The 16539-nt window shown below is 26.8% G+C and overlaps 4 protein-coding genes across 11 annotated transcripts; 1 reads left to right on the top strand and 3 right to left on the bottom strand.

Annotated features, from left to right (window-relative positions):
• The first annotated feature begins 913 nt into the window (after nt 1–913).
• On the top strand, nt 914–5100 carry LOC130666525 (UBX domain-containing protein 7). 2 transcript variants are annotated; one of them, XM_057467626.1, is made up of 8 exons: nt 914–1092; nt 1194–1439; nt 1531–1805; nt 1876–2149; nt 2274–2413; nt 2486–2678; nt 3616–3704; nt 3783–5100. In XM_057467626.1, exons 1-8 carry the CDS (start codon nt 1053–1055, stop codon nt 3939–3941), a joined length of 1416 nt encoding a protein of 471 aa, XP_057323609.1. In that variant the 5' UTR covers nt 914–1052; the 3' UTR covers nt 3942–5100. The 2 variants fall into 2 exon arrangements, with proteins under 2 accessions (XP_057323609.1, XP_057323608.1); XM_057467625.1 differs by having other exon boundaries at nt 915–1092; nt 1876–2200; nt 3783–5099.
• A 59-nt stretch (nt 5101–5159) lies between these two features.
• LOC130666526 (PRA1 family protein 3) lies at nt 5160–8485 on the bottom strand. 5 transcript variants are annotated; one of them, XM_057467628.1, is made up of 5 exons: nt 8122–8485; nt 7787–8004; nt 5896–6009; nt 5458–5563; nt 5160–5330 (listed from the first exon to the last, which is right to left on the bottom strand). In XM_057467628.1, exons 1-4 carry the CDS (start codon nt 8319–8321, stop codon nt 5472–5474), a joined length of 624 nt encoding a protein of 207 aa, XP_057323611.1. In that variant the 5' UTR covers nt 8322–8485; the 3' UTR covers nt 5160–5330; nt 5458–5471. The 5 variants fall into 5 exon arrangements, 4 of the variants coding, with proteins under 4 accessions (XP_057323611.1, XP_057323612.1, XP_057323610.1 ...); XM_057467629.1 differs by having other exon boundaries at nt 5462–5563; XR_008989691.1 differs by lacking the exon at nt 5458–5563 and having other exon boundaries at nt 5614–6009.
• Nucleotides 8486–8631: 146 nt separating this feature from the next.
• On the bottom strand, nt 8632–10056 carry LOC130666527 (transcription elongation factor 1 homolog). 3 transcript variants are annotated; one of them, XM_057467633.1, is made up of 3 exons: nt 9901–10056; nt 9260–9392; nt 8632–8973 (listed from the first exon to the last, which is right to left on the bottom strand). In XM_057467633.1, the coding sequence occupies exons 2-3, from the start codon at nt 9373–9375 to the stop codon at nt 8841–8843; spliced, it is 249 nt and encodes an 82-aa protein (XP_057323616.1). In that variant the 5' UTR covers nt 9376–9392; nt 9901–10056; the 3' UTR covers nt 8632–8840. The 3 variants fall into 3 exon arrangements, with proteins under 3 accessions (XP_057323616.1, XP_057323615.1, XP_057323614.1); XM_057467632.1 differs by lacking the exon at nt 9901–10056 and adding an exon at nt 9469–9614; XM_057467631.1 differs by lacking the exon at nt 9901–10056 and having other exon boundaries at nt 9260–9515.
• Nucleotides 10057–11461: 1405 nt separating this feature from the next.
• Nucleotides 11462–14581, bottom strand: LOC130666741 (26S proteasome non-ATPase regulatory subunit 6). The gene is made up of 5 exons (XM_057467981.1): nt 14328–14581; nt 13824–14175; nt 13409–13737; nt 11916–12084; nt 11462–11817 (listed from the first exon to the last, which is right to left on the bottom strand). Exons 1-5 carry the CDS (start codon nt 14470–14472, stop codon nt 11643–11645), a joined length of 1170 nt encoding a protein of 389 aa, XP_057323964.1. The 5' UTR covers nt 14473–14581; the 3' UTR covers nt 11462–11642.
• Nucleotides 14582–16539: the final 1958 nt, after the last annotated feature.

Here is a 16539-nt window from a genome sequence, read left to right as displayed (position 1 = left end):
TATATATATATTTTTTACAGAGAATTGTTGATAATTTATCGATACTTTGCTTACCGCACTAGTTGTAATTGATGATACTGAAGTTAACAGACAATTAACAATTTTCAAATTTTTTTTTCAATAAATCAATTACAAAAAATTAAAAATAATGTAGAAAATTTAAAAAACTATGAGTGCAACTTTTTTAAATATTGTTTTTTTTATAATTTATCGTTTTAAAAAAAATTCACATATTATTAGACGTCGGCTAACTTCAGTATCATGAAATTAACTAATAATTTTTGAACTTTTTTAAAAATGATAAGTTAAAAAAAAAATATACATTTTAAAAAAATCGCACCTGGAGTTTTTTTAGTTTGTTACATGGGCATGTTTTAAGTTTTTTTTTTTTAAATTAATTTGTTGAAAAAAAAATATTGAAAATTGTTAATTGTCTACGACTTCAGGATCATCGTAATTGATCATTCAAATTTAAAATATTTATAAATCTTAAATTTCTTATAATTTAATTTTTAAATTTTTCATCAGTTTCATACACGCATTTTCTTTCAATTAATATTCAAAATATATAATATTAATATTAGAGGCTGATATATTTTTAACCGAGAATTTTTTAAAAATTTGAGTCCGATTGTAACTAACACGTGGGAATTTTTAGATGTTTTTCAATAAATAAATAAAATGTAAGTAGGATTAAAATTTAAAAATGCGTGTTTAGATCAATGAAAAATCAGTATTTTAATTTATTTATTTATTTAAAATTTATAAATTGTCTCATATCTGCTACATTCACACTCATAAAATTTTTTTATAAATTAGCGCTCCAAGTTGTGAGTATTTGAACTACATTAAAATAATTATTTTTCTCCATTTCTCTTTCTATAATATACTATGTATATATATATATATATATATATATATGCATACACTAAAGTCCTGTTTGTTTCCCAAAGCTTCTTAGTTAATACAAATTTTTTATTGCGAATCTCATTTTTAAAATTACATTAAAAAAAAAATATAAATATTTGAAAATAAACAAAAAATACAAGACAATGGATCGTGAATTAATAGAAAAATTTATTGAAGTCACTGGTAAGTAAAAAAAAAATATTTTTTACTCATAAAATCTATAAGTTTTTTTTTCTTTTTTTTTTAAATAATAATTTTTGCCTAAAAAAATTGAAAAATTACAGGAGAATCTGAAGAAACTGCTGTTCAATATCTAACAATCGCTGACGGTAATGTTGAGCAAGCAATCACGCTGATGTTTGAAAGTGGACCTGTACCAGCACAAAGAATTGCTCCTGATGATGAACCAGAAGTTCGTCCTCCTATTTCACCAACACAAGAAGTTTTAGTGCCAGATGATTCTATTTATGCTCTTCCTCGAGCTTCCAAGAGTGTCTTTGACAGGTTCAGAGATTTCTCCGTTGAAATACGTAATTTATCATATAATTTACTATTAATTTTATATTTTTTTCATTATCAATTAATTGATTAATTAATTTATTTTAATTATTAAATCAATAGGTAGACAAGAGGAAGAAATGACAAGACAAGTAAGTGGTGAGAAAATACCTTCTCATTGTAAAACAAAACGTCTTGAAGATCTATTTCGTCCTCCATACGATATATTATTTTTGGGAACATTTGTCGAGGCTCGTGAATACGCAAAGTCGAAAAATCGTTGGCTTCTAGTTAATGTACAAAACCCACAAGAATTTGCATGTCAAATGCTTAATAGAGATGTTTGGTCTGACAAACAAATAAAAGAAATAATTAAAGATCATTTTGTTTTATGGCAGGTTTGTATATTCATTTATTTTTAATTATATCAGACAGTAATAAATAATAAAATTTAATTTAATTTATTAGGTATTGTCAGATACCGCCGATGGACGAAGATACATTGACTTTTACAACGTGCTTGACTATCCTTATCTAGCAGTTGTTGATCCAAGAACTGGGGAATGTATGCGCTCATACAATACAATATCAATGGATCATCTTCTAACTGGATTGAATGACGTGCTCAGCTCTCAACCATCACCAGACTGTAGCTCAGACTCACCCGACGTCGAAGCCTCACATTGCGAGCCAACATCATCAGCTAAACGTGGTGGTCATTTTAATAATTCGAAAGATTCCGGTAGGAGAATTAAAAAATCACGTGTCTCTATTGATCCAACAACTTCAGTTGGTTTGTAATTTATCACAATAAAATTAATCAACATTATAAATAATTAAATAATCATTTTTTTTTTTTCTGTCAGGTTTTAAAAGTCTGAATGGGGAGCCATCGGTCAGTACAAGTACTGGAAGTAGCGCCGTAATTCGCGGAAAACGAAGTCGCATGGAGATTGATAACGCTGATGGTGATCCTGCTGATGAAGCTGCTATGCCTACAAAAGAAGTTAATATTATTTATATTTATTAATCAATTTTATTATTTTATTTATTCGTTAATGAATTTTATTTGATTAAGGACTCGGTGGCTAAAACTTCTAACAGTACACCGACGGTATCAAATGACAAGAGTAAACCGTCAACTTCGAGTTACAATAGTAAACCATCTACTTCCACTTACAATAGTAAACCTTCTACGTCTAGTTATAATAATACACCATCAACTTCAACAAACAATAGTATACGGTCTACTTCAAGTAAAAATGAAATTGGTATGAAAATATTTTCATTTTTAACTTTGATTGAGGATATTTTTATTAAGTCTCACCTACTCCACTATTTTAATATTTTAAATGATCGAATTGTCATAATTGTATTTGAATTTTATCAATTAGGAGCTAAACGATACTTGGTGAATAAATATCAGGAAAATTTTTATATCAAGATCATAATGGCTAAGCTAAGAACATATTTAAGTTTAAATGAAGACTTTAGTTATAAAATGGTGGTATATTAAATTAAAATTTTAATAGGCGTATAAACATATCGTTTCCTTTCTGGGTAAACTTCGTAACTACATTTTTTTCATAACTAAAATTATGAGTGGAAAACATCCTTTAGTAATGCTATTGCGCCAATAAGTTTCAAATTTTAATAATTATAACAGAATGTTCGAGAGACTTTTGAATTTTAATATTTCCATTGACACACGTGTAACAGAATAGATGTTTTGGCTGATTTCTGAAAAAATTATAATTTTACAGTTACTAGATTTACCCAGAAAAGGGGCGATATGAAGAATTTACAAAAAATATTTAAAGTATATAACAATTAGCAATAACGAGAAAATGAAATAAAAAAAATCGTGATAACCCAGTAGTGGGGAAGTTAAGCCAACAAGAAGACAAGTTTTAAAATAATTTTTAATGGATTTAAATATAAAATTTCAAAAAAAAAAAAATTTAATTATACTCATATTTTCATTTATCAAAAAAAATTATTATTGTCTCGCTACTGGTCTCGTGATCCAACGTTGTCTTGATTTCAACTGGTGCTCTAATTTTTTTTTTTATTTATTAATAAAATTATAAATACAGTTATGACATTTCAAGATGATTGAATTTATTTTAAAATTGGGCGGGGGACAGCAATTAAAATGCCATTCAATTAATTTAAAAAAAATCTTTAAATAATAATTTATATTTATAGCTAATGGTGAATTGTCATTACGATTGTGTTTGCGATTACCTGGTGGTGAACCAGAAACAATTTCGATGCGTGCTACCGACACTATTGAGGTAAATTTAAAACGTAGAATAAATTATTGTTAATTTATTTATCTATTAAATGTATTTATCATTTTTTTTTTTTTTTAGTGCTTTATAAAACGCATTGAAGACATGGGATACTCACGAACAGAGCACACATACTTAATTCCATTTCCAAAAACAAATGTAGGTGCACTACCAACGGATTCACAATTACGTGACACTGTTTTGTATCCATCAAGTACAGTATTCATTACAAAAGTCTAAAAAAAAATTCACTATTTTTATTTCTTTTATTTCATTGCATAAAATCATTTTATTTCATAAAAAAAAATCACTGCCATTTTATTTTAACATTTTATAAATTTTGACAATATTACCGAGAGGATAATCAATTTTCGACTCATTTCTTGTTTTTCTTTTTAAGTTAATTTATTGGTAAATTAAAATTATTAAATATATACAAAATATTCACTGCCAATTACTGAGATGTTTATATTTTTTCTCAGTAATAATTAGTTAGTTTTTTTTTCTATTTTTAATTAAAATGACTAAAGTTTTGTCTTCCTCAAAATATTCCTGGCAGATCCGAATTGCGGTATTCGGCAGAATTACAGTAAATTATGGTATTTTAACGTCAAATTGCGGTATGGTACCGTATAAGTGCGGTAAAATGGCGGTATTTCATTTTCAAAGTCCGGATTTACTGCAAAATTACGGTATTTTATTATAAAGAGAAGTATTGTACCGGAATTACGGTAATAATGCCGTAATTTACAGTAAATTACTGTGGATTTTTGTAAATCGCCGTAAAATTCGACAAAGTCACCCTATTAATACGGTATTTTGCGGCAATATGTGCTAATTTACGGTAAAACCGTAATTCGAGTCTGCGTAAAATGAAATATTTTACCGGAGTTACGGTAAAAATGCCGTAATTTACAGTAAATTACCGTCGAAAGCGGCAAAGTCACCCTATTAATACGGTATTTTGCGGCAAAATGTGCTAATTTACGGTAAAACCGTAATTCGAGTCTGCGTAAAATTAAATATTTTACCGAAGTTACGGTCAAAATGCCGTAATTTACAGTAAATTCCCGTACATTACTGTAACTTGCTGTAAAATGCAGCAAATTTGATGTATCAATGCGGCATTTTGTGGTAAAATCCAGTAATAAACAGTAAATACCGTAATTCGGATCCGCTAGGGATATTTAACCCCATTCTCATAATTTTTAAACACATCACATTCATTATTATTATTTGTTTATCTTTTTATATAAAAGTATTAAATAATCTGATTGAACATAATTTTTGATATAAACATTTAGTTTAATATAAAAAAGAAAATATATGTAATAAATAAATATAAAAGCTTAGTTGTTTGTAAACCGACGAAAATAAAATTTTATTAATTGATACAGAAGACAATTGATGTAATAAACATAATCTCAAATGTATAATTATAAATAAACTATTTAAAAATATAATCAATAAGTATATATATTATATATAATTTAATATAAATACATTAAATAAATATATTACTATGTTTTATTATAATATTAATAGATGTGCTGAAGCTTTATGTAAAATTTTACAGTGAAGGTTTTCGCGTCATTGATTGAAACTTTAAATTAATGCCAGCCACATCGTCTGTAGTGTAGTGATCGCCCAAGAAAAAAAAAATAATGAATAAAATTAGACATGATTTAATATTTTTAGTCAACGCAATAGTAATATAACAATCATTTTAATCATAATGATTAATATTTATAATTACCTACTGGTTAGTAATTAATATTTTTTTTTATTTAACTGATCGTCATCAGCTGAAATATCAATTCCATTTAACTCAAGTTTTATTAACCATTGCGTTAACGTATCATCTAAAATAATAATAAACAATGATGATTTAAAATTAATATTAATTAATTACTTTTAATTGATTTGTAGTTTGGAAATTATTAAAGCAGATTATCAAGAGTAAATGCTGATTTTAAGTAGTTATGAAAAATATTATCAACTTTTTAGTGATTAACAATACTATTAGTTTTTAAAAATACCACTTTGTATAATTATTTAATTTTTTTTCTGCATTATAATTAAACTTCGTTGTTTTGGTAAACGTTTTTAAAGCAATAATGTATTATTGTAATTAATTAGTTGAGATTTCAAATATTTTGTTGAGTAATTTATGTGAAGAGTTCTTGTTTTATACCAAGTTGTTCGAGGAATATTCCCATGGGTGTACGCTTCAATCCAATTCCCTCAATTTTATTGACAACTTTGTTTTTAATACTTCTCAATCTCAATGATGCGTGAACAAATGTTGCTAAAATAAAATTTTATTCCAAATAATTATTATTTTTTCATTTAGGGAAGGGGGTAAAGCGGGGTACTGAAGGAAATACTAAGTTTTCGGAAACTCAAATACGCTAAATCTTTTTTTTTTAATGATATTCAAAGTAAATCTCCCATTATTTTTATATTTTTGTCTGTATGACCGATTTAAATTGATAGTATTATTGTTGTTTGATCACTTCAAATTTTTTTTCTACTGCTGTAAGATCATCTGTATGATTTCACTTTGCTATTTGGCCTGTGCCTTGGCATGAAAATTTAATAAATAAATAAATAGAAAAAATTTTTGGCAGCCGTTAAAGAAAAAATTTCAATTTTTTGCGGGAAAAATGAGGTATCCCCTAAAAAATGCGAAAAAAAAAATTTCTGGATATTAAATAAATTTGATTAAATTAAATTTTCTTGTAAGTAATTTACATAAAGAAAAATTACATTCCTCATAATTATTGGGTGCAAAGAAAAAAAAAATTTAATAGTTTTTATCGTGAAACAAAAGTCATTAACATTTTTCAACTGACACTTTCGATTTTTTAAAAAATTCAACTACTTTCTTTAAATTATCAATTTTTTATTTGATAATCACTATTTATTATTAACTTCAAAGTCAAAGATTTAAGTCAGTTTTAATTCCAAAGAAGATATTTTTAAGAAAGCAATTATATATCGCTTAAAGTAATAGATTGAAAAATTATCAAAAGTTAATTAAATTTAAAAATTGAAAAAATTGTAAATCTTTCAAAGTTGATTATTGAAATACATCTGAAGGAATTTGACACTGGGAGTTCTTTTATTGTTAATTGATTAGAAAAAAATTTAATCGAAGGTAAACGCAGTATCAGGGGCATGTTCAAGAAAACACTGAAGATTGATAAATATTTATTCAAGTGGTTAGCAAGTGGAAAATCACGTGGTTTAATGAAAACCAGAGGAACGAAAGAATACTTGGGGCATGTTCAGGAATTCACTCTGCAAGACAAAGATGCAACTTTTGAAATCACAAGTATCCACTGGTTAAACCAAAGGAACGATTCGACATTACCATAGAGCGTTCATTAACTAGCTTTAATTGAACCACATGATTTTCCACTTCCTAATCATCTGGATAAAAATTATCAATCTCCAAAGTGTATTTCTGAACATGCCCCTGGTACTGCGTTTACCTGCTCCACAGAGTTTATGAACGCATTATGTTAATGTCGAATTGTGCCTTTGGTTTGACCAAAGGATACTTGTGATCTCAAAAGAAAAAGTCTTTCTCTTCCACAATGAATTCCTGAACATGCTCCAGGTATTCTTTCGTTCCTCTGGTTTTAATTAAACCACGTGACTTTCCACTTACTTAATTATCTGGATAAATAATTGTCAATCTCCAGAGTGATTTTCTGAACACGCCCATAGAGATATACATGCTCTGAGCAATAAGCTGAACTTGCCGCAACTAGTAGTGATTTTCATCAATTTGACGTTTGAACTGAATTGGGTTAACATTGAGCTCAATGATTGGGACAAGTTTTTAATTATAAAAACTTTCCAAACATAAAATGTAATTATAATTATATTCCCTGATTATGAAAATTGATTTGAAATGATTCAAAAAAATATAAAATGATTTAAAACAATTTGAATCAACTTATATATAGATATACACTCAGTATGGATTAAATCAGTTTTCTTAATCAAAGTTGTTAGGTTTAGATTATATTTCAATGAAAGTAATAACTAATAAGTAATTATAAATATAAACGTACCAGAAAAAGGTAATAAAATACCAAAGAGAAATACAATAAGTGATCCTAAAGTGTATGTAAGAAAACATCCCCCACAAATAATAACTAGAAGACCGGCAAGTGGATTTTGTTTTTTAAAATTATGTATCGCTCTTCCTTCACTTGAAACATATGCAAATATTGCCAGTACAATTGCCATTGATAACATACCCAACAGCATTTTACCTGGATGAATTATCCTAAAAACGGTTTAAAATAATAAATATATATGTATATATTATTCTTAGACATTTAAAATTAATCAATATCCTTCAGTATAAAAATAAGTACAAGTGAGAGTTGATTTGTATACATACCCAACAATCAAAAATATGACTACAGACATAAAAAAATAATTTGTCTGATAATAAAGTAAATTATTGACAACTCGGTTTCCCCATTTATCAAGATCTTTTAAATTTGGAATTTGAAAACGCGCTGATTCTAATATAAAATCATCAAGGCTACGTAATGGTGGTATCTCCATTCCTGAATTACCTATTTTTGATTTATCCATTGTTATTACTATTACTTATTACTTTATATTTATTGCGTACTCTACTTTAATTTATAAAAAAAATTTTTGCAATACTAATTTTAATTATAATTTAATATGCAACTTATTATTTTGAGACTGTGACGTGATCTGACTTCAATCAGCATTTAATATATCAACTAAATTGAGCTACGTATTACATACATACATATATGTGTTCATATGTGTATAAGTATACAGTGTATACATATATATTTTGTTTACTTATAAAATTACCATTAAAAAAAAATGAACTGGAAATTAAAATTAAAATAAATAAAAGAGCGGGATTTATTTAAATGATTTATTTTATAAAACTTATAAAATCTTAGTTATCATAAGTATCCTATACATTTAATGATAGAAGTATTATTTAAAAAATATTATTATGAACATGCCAAATATACAGGCAGTATAAATTGCAATTAGATATATAATTATAAATTAAAATTTGTCAGTTGTAAATAATTTATATTAAAAAAAAATTAAATAAATAAGTATTTAATTTGCAGCATCACAAGCGTCAATCCAGTCATTGTAAACATCCAGAGGATCTGATAAAACGTTAACTGTTGTTTGGAAATCTTCTAAACAAATGCGACAGCAAATTCTTGCTGTTTTTCTTGGCTTGTCCCTGTTAAATAATTTATTGTTAATTTTATTAAGTAATTAATAATTATAATAATAATAAATCACAGTGTAAATGTAGCAGACACACAACAATTATTTAATTTTATATAAAAAAAATTAAATAATTAAAATAATAAAATTTAAAAAAATGCATCTACTGAATTTTGAATTCTCTGAACATGCATTATTTAAATTTTATTTTATAAACATTACAATTTATTATTTAAAAAGTTTTAAAAACTGTCAGATGTCCGCTAACTTTACTATCATATAATAAATAGAATACATACATTTTAACTTCACATGACTTTTCATGATTACAAAAAGGGCAGGTAAATTGTGTATCCAGTGGAATAATATTCTTCTTTCTTACTGGCGCTTGTCTTTTACTCTTTTTACGTCCCATTTTATTTTATTTGTTGTCTGAAACAATTGTTAATATGACAGAACAATTATTTTTTATGCTTAATAATATTAAGTAATTATAAATATTAAGTACACAGAAAAATGGAGACGGCTGATAAATGTAAACTAAGAATTGACAATAGTATAAATTAAAATGGCTGTAGGTTGAATTTTGTATAGTATGATGGTTTCCTATTATGATCCTGAAGCTAGCAGATAATTAAAAATTTTCGGATTTTTTTTTTCAACAAATCAATTACAAAAGAATGAAAACTAAAAATATGCACGTGTAGAAAATTTACGAAACTACAGGTGCAATTTTTTCAAATTTTTTTTTTATAATTTACCGCCTAAAAAAAAATCTAAAAATTATTCGACGTTGGATAACTTCAGTATCATTTCCTATTCAGTGTTGAATAGCCGCCAAGTTGAATATAGTTCGAGGAGGAAGTTCTAAAATGAAAGCGCGCGATATTTATGTTTGAATTTGAATTGATAGTAAATATTTCAGAGATTTTAAACTTACCTAAATAAAACTGATGGTTTGATTGAAAAGGAGAACACTTATGTTTTATTAAGACACTTTACACAAAAACTTGTTATACTTTATAAAAGTTATAATATTCTAACTCTCAAAAATTTATCAACGTTCAAGTGCGTTCAAGTTGCTTACTAGGCTCAGAATGATAATGGAATATGGAATGTTCGAATTTAAAGAATGCCCTCGTTCTTCCCCTTCTCCGCCGATTCATCTCTTCGGTCACAAGAGAGGGGATGTATGAGTAGCGAGGGTGTTTGCGCGCACTGTTGTTGAGTCCCACCATCGCTCGCTTTCATCCCCTCTCAACTCACGGAAGCTTCATTTTCCCCGGGACCGGCGCTGCTATGAAGTCTCGCCCTATTGTTTGCAGCTTAGGCCCAGCACAATTAATCCCTTAATTGCTTTTGAGTATTTTGGGAAAGTTTTGCCAACAAGAAGATTACAGTCATAATTATATATAATTTCATATATAATTAGGAAAAATCATTTTTTCTGGCAGAGGATCCTCGTGGGTTTTCCCAAAATATTCATTTATCTTATACTCTACGTGACCATTACAATAATTCTATTCTTATTTTGGTTTTTTACTTTATATCTACTTAAATACACTCATGGCATAAATTAGAGGAACAGAAAAATTTTACAAATTTTTTTAGTGATTTTTGCAAGGCGAAAAAAAAAAATCGAAAAAAGAAGCATTTTGTAGCTTGAAATCTCTAATGTCGATGCATTTTAATTAGGGGTGTGCGAATATTCGAATTTACGAATCATTTGACACGAATCAAATCGAAATATTCGAAATTATGCTTTGCTCTTAAACTAATCGATTTCGATGGAAAAGTTATCCTGTTCGAGCTATTTGACTTAATTGGAATTTTTTTTTCATAACTCATTACTAAAATAATAAAAATTTGACTAAAAAACCATTGTTGTGAAAAAAGTCCCATCTGGCCATACTCAAAATGTAAAAGTATATTTTTTAGTTTGGTTCGAAAATTTCCTTTGAAATAAATTCAACAAGCTTCAATTTCCATTATTAATCTTGTGGTTTTGATAATTTTTTTTTTTTTAATTTTTTAACTTGAAAAATTGTAAAAATGTCGACAAGAAGTTTAATGTGAGTTTAACTTTGGATAACTTTTAAATCAACAATCGTATATGTAAAACCTAACGTATTTATCTTTGAGCTTATCAAATAAACTTTAATTTTGACTGCCATAACATTCTTTAATGATGTGTGTCTTTCATTTACTACACAGAGTTTGAACCATATCTCTATAATTCAGATAATACACTGTACAAATTTCGTGAGGTAAATATTTATTGCAGAAGGTCATATATTAGAAATTTGGGACAAAAAAAAATTTGTCTTATCCTTTTAAAAGACATCTTTGACATGCCAATGTATTACGGAATTATTCCTCTTATAAAAAGATCTATCAAACTGTAGCAACGCTATATGTCTATCTTCTTAGATTAACACAACGAAAAAATACCCGTGCGAAGTCAGGGCGGATCCCTAGTTCAAATTAAAATGAACACAAAATACTTTTTCAAATTATGTATTCATATTGCTTTACAAAATTACAATAGCTATATTTGTTAATTTTTTTGGAGTATGATGCTGATTGATGAAAAAAAAAAATAAAATAAATGTAGACAAAAAGAAAAATAAGGTCTTACGGAAGTTTAAAATTAAAAATTAAGTATAGGCAGTTGAAATTAATTTAAATATTAATAACACGTGATAACTTCTGGACTCTATTAAGCAGTAAATCTCCTTGTTTGACCATTGCTTGGTACTGCCAATTTTTACTGTCAGGCCGATTAGTCTCGACTACTCCACCAACACGATCAACTTTGCAGTGTAATCTTCCTGCGGCGATGTAACGTGATAATTCCCTGGAAAAAAAAAAAAAAACGTTTTTAATGTTAATTTAGTAAATTAAAGAGTCATGTTTTGAATTTTAAATAGTTAATTATTTATCTTAAGTACTTACAGATCGACGTAATCAACAGTAACACCAAATGCTTCAGCCATGTACTGCAATGTCAATGATCTATATGATTCTAGAAGCTGTGTGTACGCTAATATACGCATTTCTCGTACGTAATAACGGTAATGAGGATGGATTAAGTAATCTCGTCGTAACAAACCTTCAACTTGAGCTGAAAAAATTATATTAATAATTATAGATTTACTAATTATTAGACTTTAAAGTCCAAATTAAAAAAAAATAATAATTAATATTAAACAATAAAATAACTAATATTAGTCAATAAATAATTTAGTTATAATTAATAAATATTTGCATTTAAAAGTAATTAATTAAAATTGACCAGAACACGATTTCTTGGAACAAATTGACATTTAAATGCAAATACCTAAAGAGTTTTCAGAAATTTTGAAAACTTTGTGAAAAATAAGTTGTAGGAAATGAAATAATCTACAAAAAAGGTCTTGTAACATTTCAAGATAAGTCTGATAGTTTCGACGAAAAAGTTAAATAATGCTAACATTTACTACAAATTGAACTTTGACTTTGAATAATTTTTGAAAATTTAAATTTATCGAAAAATTATAAGAAAACTTTTTTGTAAAGCGTTCAATTTTCAATAAAAATATCTATGGGTTTTTCTGATTCACTGATTTCCTGGTGAGTGATAAAATTCTAAACTTTAAAAAAAATTTTTTCTCATGTTATTTAAATAAGAAATCGAAAATTGTTATGATGCGATTGTTAATATTAATATTAAGAACTCAAACTTTAACAGTATTTTTTTTTTTTCGTCATCTCGAACAATATTTTCCATATAATTTTTGAAAAAAAAAAAATAGTCAATTTTTCTTTTAATCTGTTTAATAAACATGTACATTGCAAATATAATAAATAAAATGAATACAATAAAGTAACTCTATCAAGTACATTACTAATTTATCTCAATTTGTAGTGTACAATTCAAAATATCTTTGTACACTACAAATTGAGGTAAATTAGTAATGTACTTGATAGAGTTACTTTATTGTATTCATGTTCTTTATTAAATTTTCGATGTATATGTTGCGTCACTAATTCCAGACATATTTTTATGCGCCCTTTTAGTTTTGGTAACTAAGTTTAAAATCAAAAGAGTGTATAATATTTGTTTTAATTGCCAATGATATTGTAAACTTATTCTAAAGCTGAAAATTGGAATAAAAATTTTAAAAGCCAAAAGGACGTATGGTTTCTTTATGTCTTTTTGACTTTCCAATTATTAGCTAGAAAAAAAGTCTACAAAACAGAAGCCAAAAGGGGCGTTTAAAAATTTGTCCTTTTGAAATAAGTAACGTGATATTTTTGTAGATGCCTGATAATGATTCAATAAAAGAATCGAAACGTCGCTAAATCAATAATTAGTATTTTCAATGTATTGTCTACATTCCTGCTATAAATCATTTATTAATTATAATGAAAGCGAGTAAACAAAATAATATTTAAATAATTTTTACCAAGATTTTTGAAGAAATCTGCGTAGTGACAGTTGTATAAAGAAAAAAGAAACTCTTTGCAATCGATATTATTGTGCAATACTTCCAATATTTCGGAACCTTTGATGATTTTATCTCTCAATTCATTTCTCGGTAGACTAATCATTGACAAGTATACCGTGTACCGTACAAATGTATTGTAATCCATTAGTTCGTAGCTAGTAAATGTACTTATTGTATCGAGGAAAAAATTAGCAGCTTCTTTGAAGTCGCGTACTGCTATACAGTAAGTTCCTTGATAAACTTTGAGGCGGTTCCGTCTGTCCCAATCCCCTCCTTCGTCTATCAAACTAGAGGAAAATAAAAAAATTTTTTTTAAATAACTGACAATATGTCCCGGTTTTCAGGATAGCAGTCAAAAAAAATATGAACGTACGCCTTTGCCTTGTCGATGTTCCGAGTGATGTGATCGTGATCCATGTAAAATAATCCTATTCTTATGTTGTGGAAAACAATATCAAGTCTGTGACCAAGTGATACTGTTTTTTCGTACGTCTTTCTGAATGCTGATATAGATCCTTCTTTGTCACCAATGCGACATAAATGCTCTGATTTTTTTAAATTCGCTTCACGTACTTCCATCTCGCCTAAATTTTGTTCAGCATCAGCAATAGCATCATCAAGTACTTTCAATTGCTCACGATTACATGTTCGCATTTTTTCCATAAGTGCTTCGTCTACTGGCCATTCAAGATCACGACAGACTTCTTCATAAAAAGGGGCCATATCTATAATTAGCAATTAAATATTTATTTATATAAATAAATTAAAATGACATAAAACATATTTTATTAAATTTATAATAAATAATTTTGAGGTTAATTTAAAATGTAAATTATAATAAACAAGAAAATAATTAATTAATAAATGTGCAACTCACTGTCAGCTTTGATAGCATTCATCAACTTAGCCTTCAAACTCTCATCGTTTTTATGTTCGGGTAAACTCAACAAAAATTTTGTTTGAGCCAATTCAAAATTTGGATTCTTCTCCAGTCCATCGTCTTCTAAATTTTCAATCGGCATTTTATTTATTTAATTGTTTACTTTACTAATTATTATAAATTATCTATAACTCTTTTTTATGTGATGAATAAACACTTTCGAGACCGTGTCTGGAGCACATTCACAAAATAATTCAAGAAGAATAACTTGTCATCAATTTTTTACGTCATGAAATCTAATTTAAGTTTGTTATTTTTCTGATAGATGGCAGCCGAATTCAAAACTCCCGCTCAATTTCAAATTATTTATTATTTGAATTTAATTTATTAAAAATAATTACTAAGTTTATTATAAAAATTATTTAGAATTTAATCAGTTAATATTCAATGATACTAAAAATAACTAACGTCAGATCATTTTTAATTCTTATAATAAATTAAACAATAATACAAATTATTTTAAAACTTGCATAGAAACCCTGGCGAATCTAACATTACGGTAGGTTTACCATAACTTCCGGTAAATGTACCTTACTATAGGTCTACCGTAAAATTACGGTACTGCTGCAGTAAATTTACTGTCAATATTCCGTCATTCTACGGTTAATTTAACATAGAGAATAGAGTAGAGCTACTTCAAGTATTTACGACAAAACTACCGTAAACATCGTGATAAACCGTAACTTCCAGAATTTTAAAAGTAATTAATATAATAGATGTACCTCTTGGCGGAACAGAATGACGTTAATTACCATAATTTACCGTAATAGTAAAATATGGCATTTCTACCACAAATACGGTAATTTACGGTACTGTACGGTAATTTACATAATTTACAGTTATTTGTGACAATTTACGGTTAATTACGACAATTTAAACTAATGTGCAGTAATTTGCGGCATTTTTATAATAAGCACCGCATGCTCTCTTAGTTTTACAGTGCAATATTTCACTTTACGGTAAAATAACGCATGCTTACACTGATGTTATACGGTAAATGACCGTTCTTTTACCGTAGATTTACTATGAAAAACCCGAATTTTTGCAGTAAAATGAACCATAAAATTTATCATTATTCAGATCCTCCAGGGGCGGATTTAAAAGTAAACTTACCGTAAAGTTACGGTACACTTTATCCTGGTGGCCTTGATATTACGGTAGCTTTTACCGTAACTTACTGTAAATCAACCGTACAATTACTACTTGCTGACTTAAAATGTTGATTAGCGCACAAATAGTTACTGTATTTTTATTGTACTCCTACCGTATTCGTAAAGTCAGGCTACGGCAAAATTACAGTCGGTTACGATATATTTCCCTAATACCGAAGTATACGGTAATTTTATCATAATATTGGGTCTACCAGAGAAAATTTTTTTAAATGTTTCGTATGCATTTTAAAAATAATTTTATTGTAAATACAAGTATGGCGAATTTATGAAAAAAATACTGCGATCATAACGGATTTATTCAAAGGATTAAAAATTAATAAGAAACTTTAAACTTTATAATTATTATCATTATTATTTATTCATTAATTAATTTAATTAATTAATATGATTTTGTATTTTTTGTTTGTGTTTTGGAACAAATTTTATTTATTACAAGACATTAAAAGCTACAATTCGTATTTTCTGGCAATGTTTTAATTTATTAATAATTAAATTTATTTAAATTTTGATTATAAAAAAAACAAAAAATTATTTGAAGGAATACGATTAATGAAAAATGGATAAATTACTCGAATTATTAAAAAAATTGTCTATAGTCGGGGGAAAAAATTTTTTAAAACAAATATTTAAATAAATACATGACAATGTAGAGTCCAGACATGATTATCTTCAAGTTCTTGATGATTTTATTCTATTTAAATTAAATAACACTTAAAAAATACTATATATTTTTATTATAGATGATATCTAATTAATTCTTAATAATAAATCTTAAATAATGAATATTTTAAATTTAAAAAAAATTACAATTATTCATAATTTTATTGAAATTTTTATTTTTTTAAAACGGTAACTTCTTATAATTACGCTAATAAATTTCCTAATTAATTTTTAATTACAATAATATTTATAAAAAAAAAAAATATAGAGATATATTTATATATGTATATAAATTTAAATTCAATAGTCTCTTGTAC

This window comes from Microplitis mediator, chromosome 4, assembly GCF_029852145.1.
Source record: "Microplitis mediator isolate UGA2020A chromosome 4, iyMicMedi2.1, whole genome shotgun sequence".
Classification (NCBI taxonomy): Eukaryota; Metazoa; Arthropoda; class Insecta; order Hymenoptera; family Braconidae; genus Microplitis; species Microplitis mediator.
The sequence above is the reverse complement of the archived record's forward strand: the minus strand, read 5'-3'. Positions and strand labels throughout refer to the sequence as shown.

Coding starts and splice junctions, on each gene's coding strand:
- LOC130666526 (XM_057467627.1), bottom strand. CDS start 8,321: ATGGATAAATCAAAAATAGGTAATTCAGGAATGGAGATACCACCATTA. Junction 8,005..8,121: donor GTCATATTTTTGATTGTTGG/GTATGTATACAA, acceptor AACCGTTTTTAG/GATAATTCATCCAGGTAAAA. Junction 5,564..5,895: donor AATATTCCTCGAACAACTTG/GTATAAAACAAG, acceptor TTATTATTTTAG/ATGATACGTTAACGCAATGG.
- LOC130666741 (XM_057467981.1), bottom strand. CDS start 14,472: ATGCCGATTGAAAATTTAGAAGACGATGGACTGGAGAAGAATCCAAAT. Junction 13,738..13,823: donor AACATCGACAAGGCAAAGGC/GTACGTTCATAT, acceptor ATTTTCCTCTAG/TTTGATAGACGAAGGAGGGG. Junction 12,085..13,408: donor AGATTTCTTCAAAAATCTTG/GTAAAAATTATT, acceptor TAATTTTTTCAG/CTCAAGTTGAAGGTTTGTTA.
- LOC130666527 (XM_057467633.1), bottom strand. CDS start 9,375: ATGGGACGTAAAAAGAGTAAAAGACAAGCGCCAGTAAGAAAGAAGAAT. Junction 8,974..9,259: donor AAGTCATGTGAAGTTAAAAT/GTATGTATTCTA, acceptor ATTATTTAACAG/GGACAAGCCAAGAAAAACAG.
- LOC130666525 (XM_057467625.1), top strand. CDS start 1,053: ATGGATCGTGAATTAATAGAAAAATTTATTGAAGTCACTG. Junction 2,201..2,273: donor TGATCCAACAACTTCAGTTG/GTTTGTAATTTA, acceptor TTTTTCTGTCAG/GTTTTAAAAGTCTGAATGGG. Junction 2,679..3,615: donor TTCAAGTAAAAATGAAATTG/GTATGAAAATAT, acceptor TTATATTTATAG/CTAATGGTGAATTGTCATTA.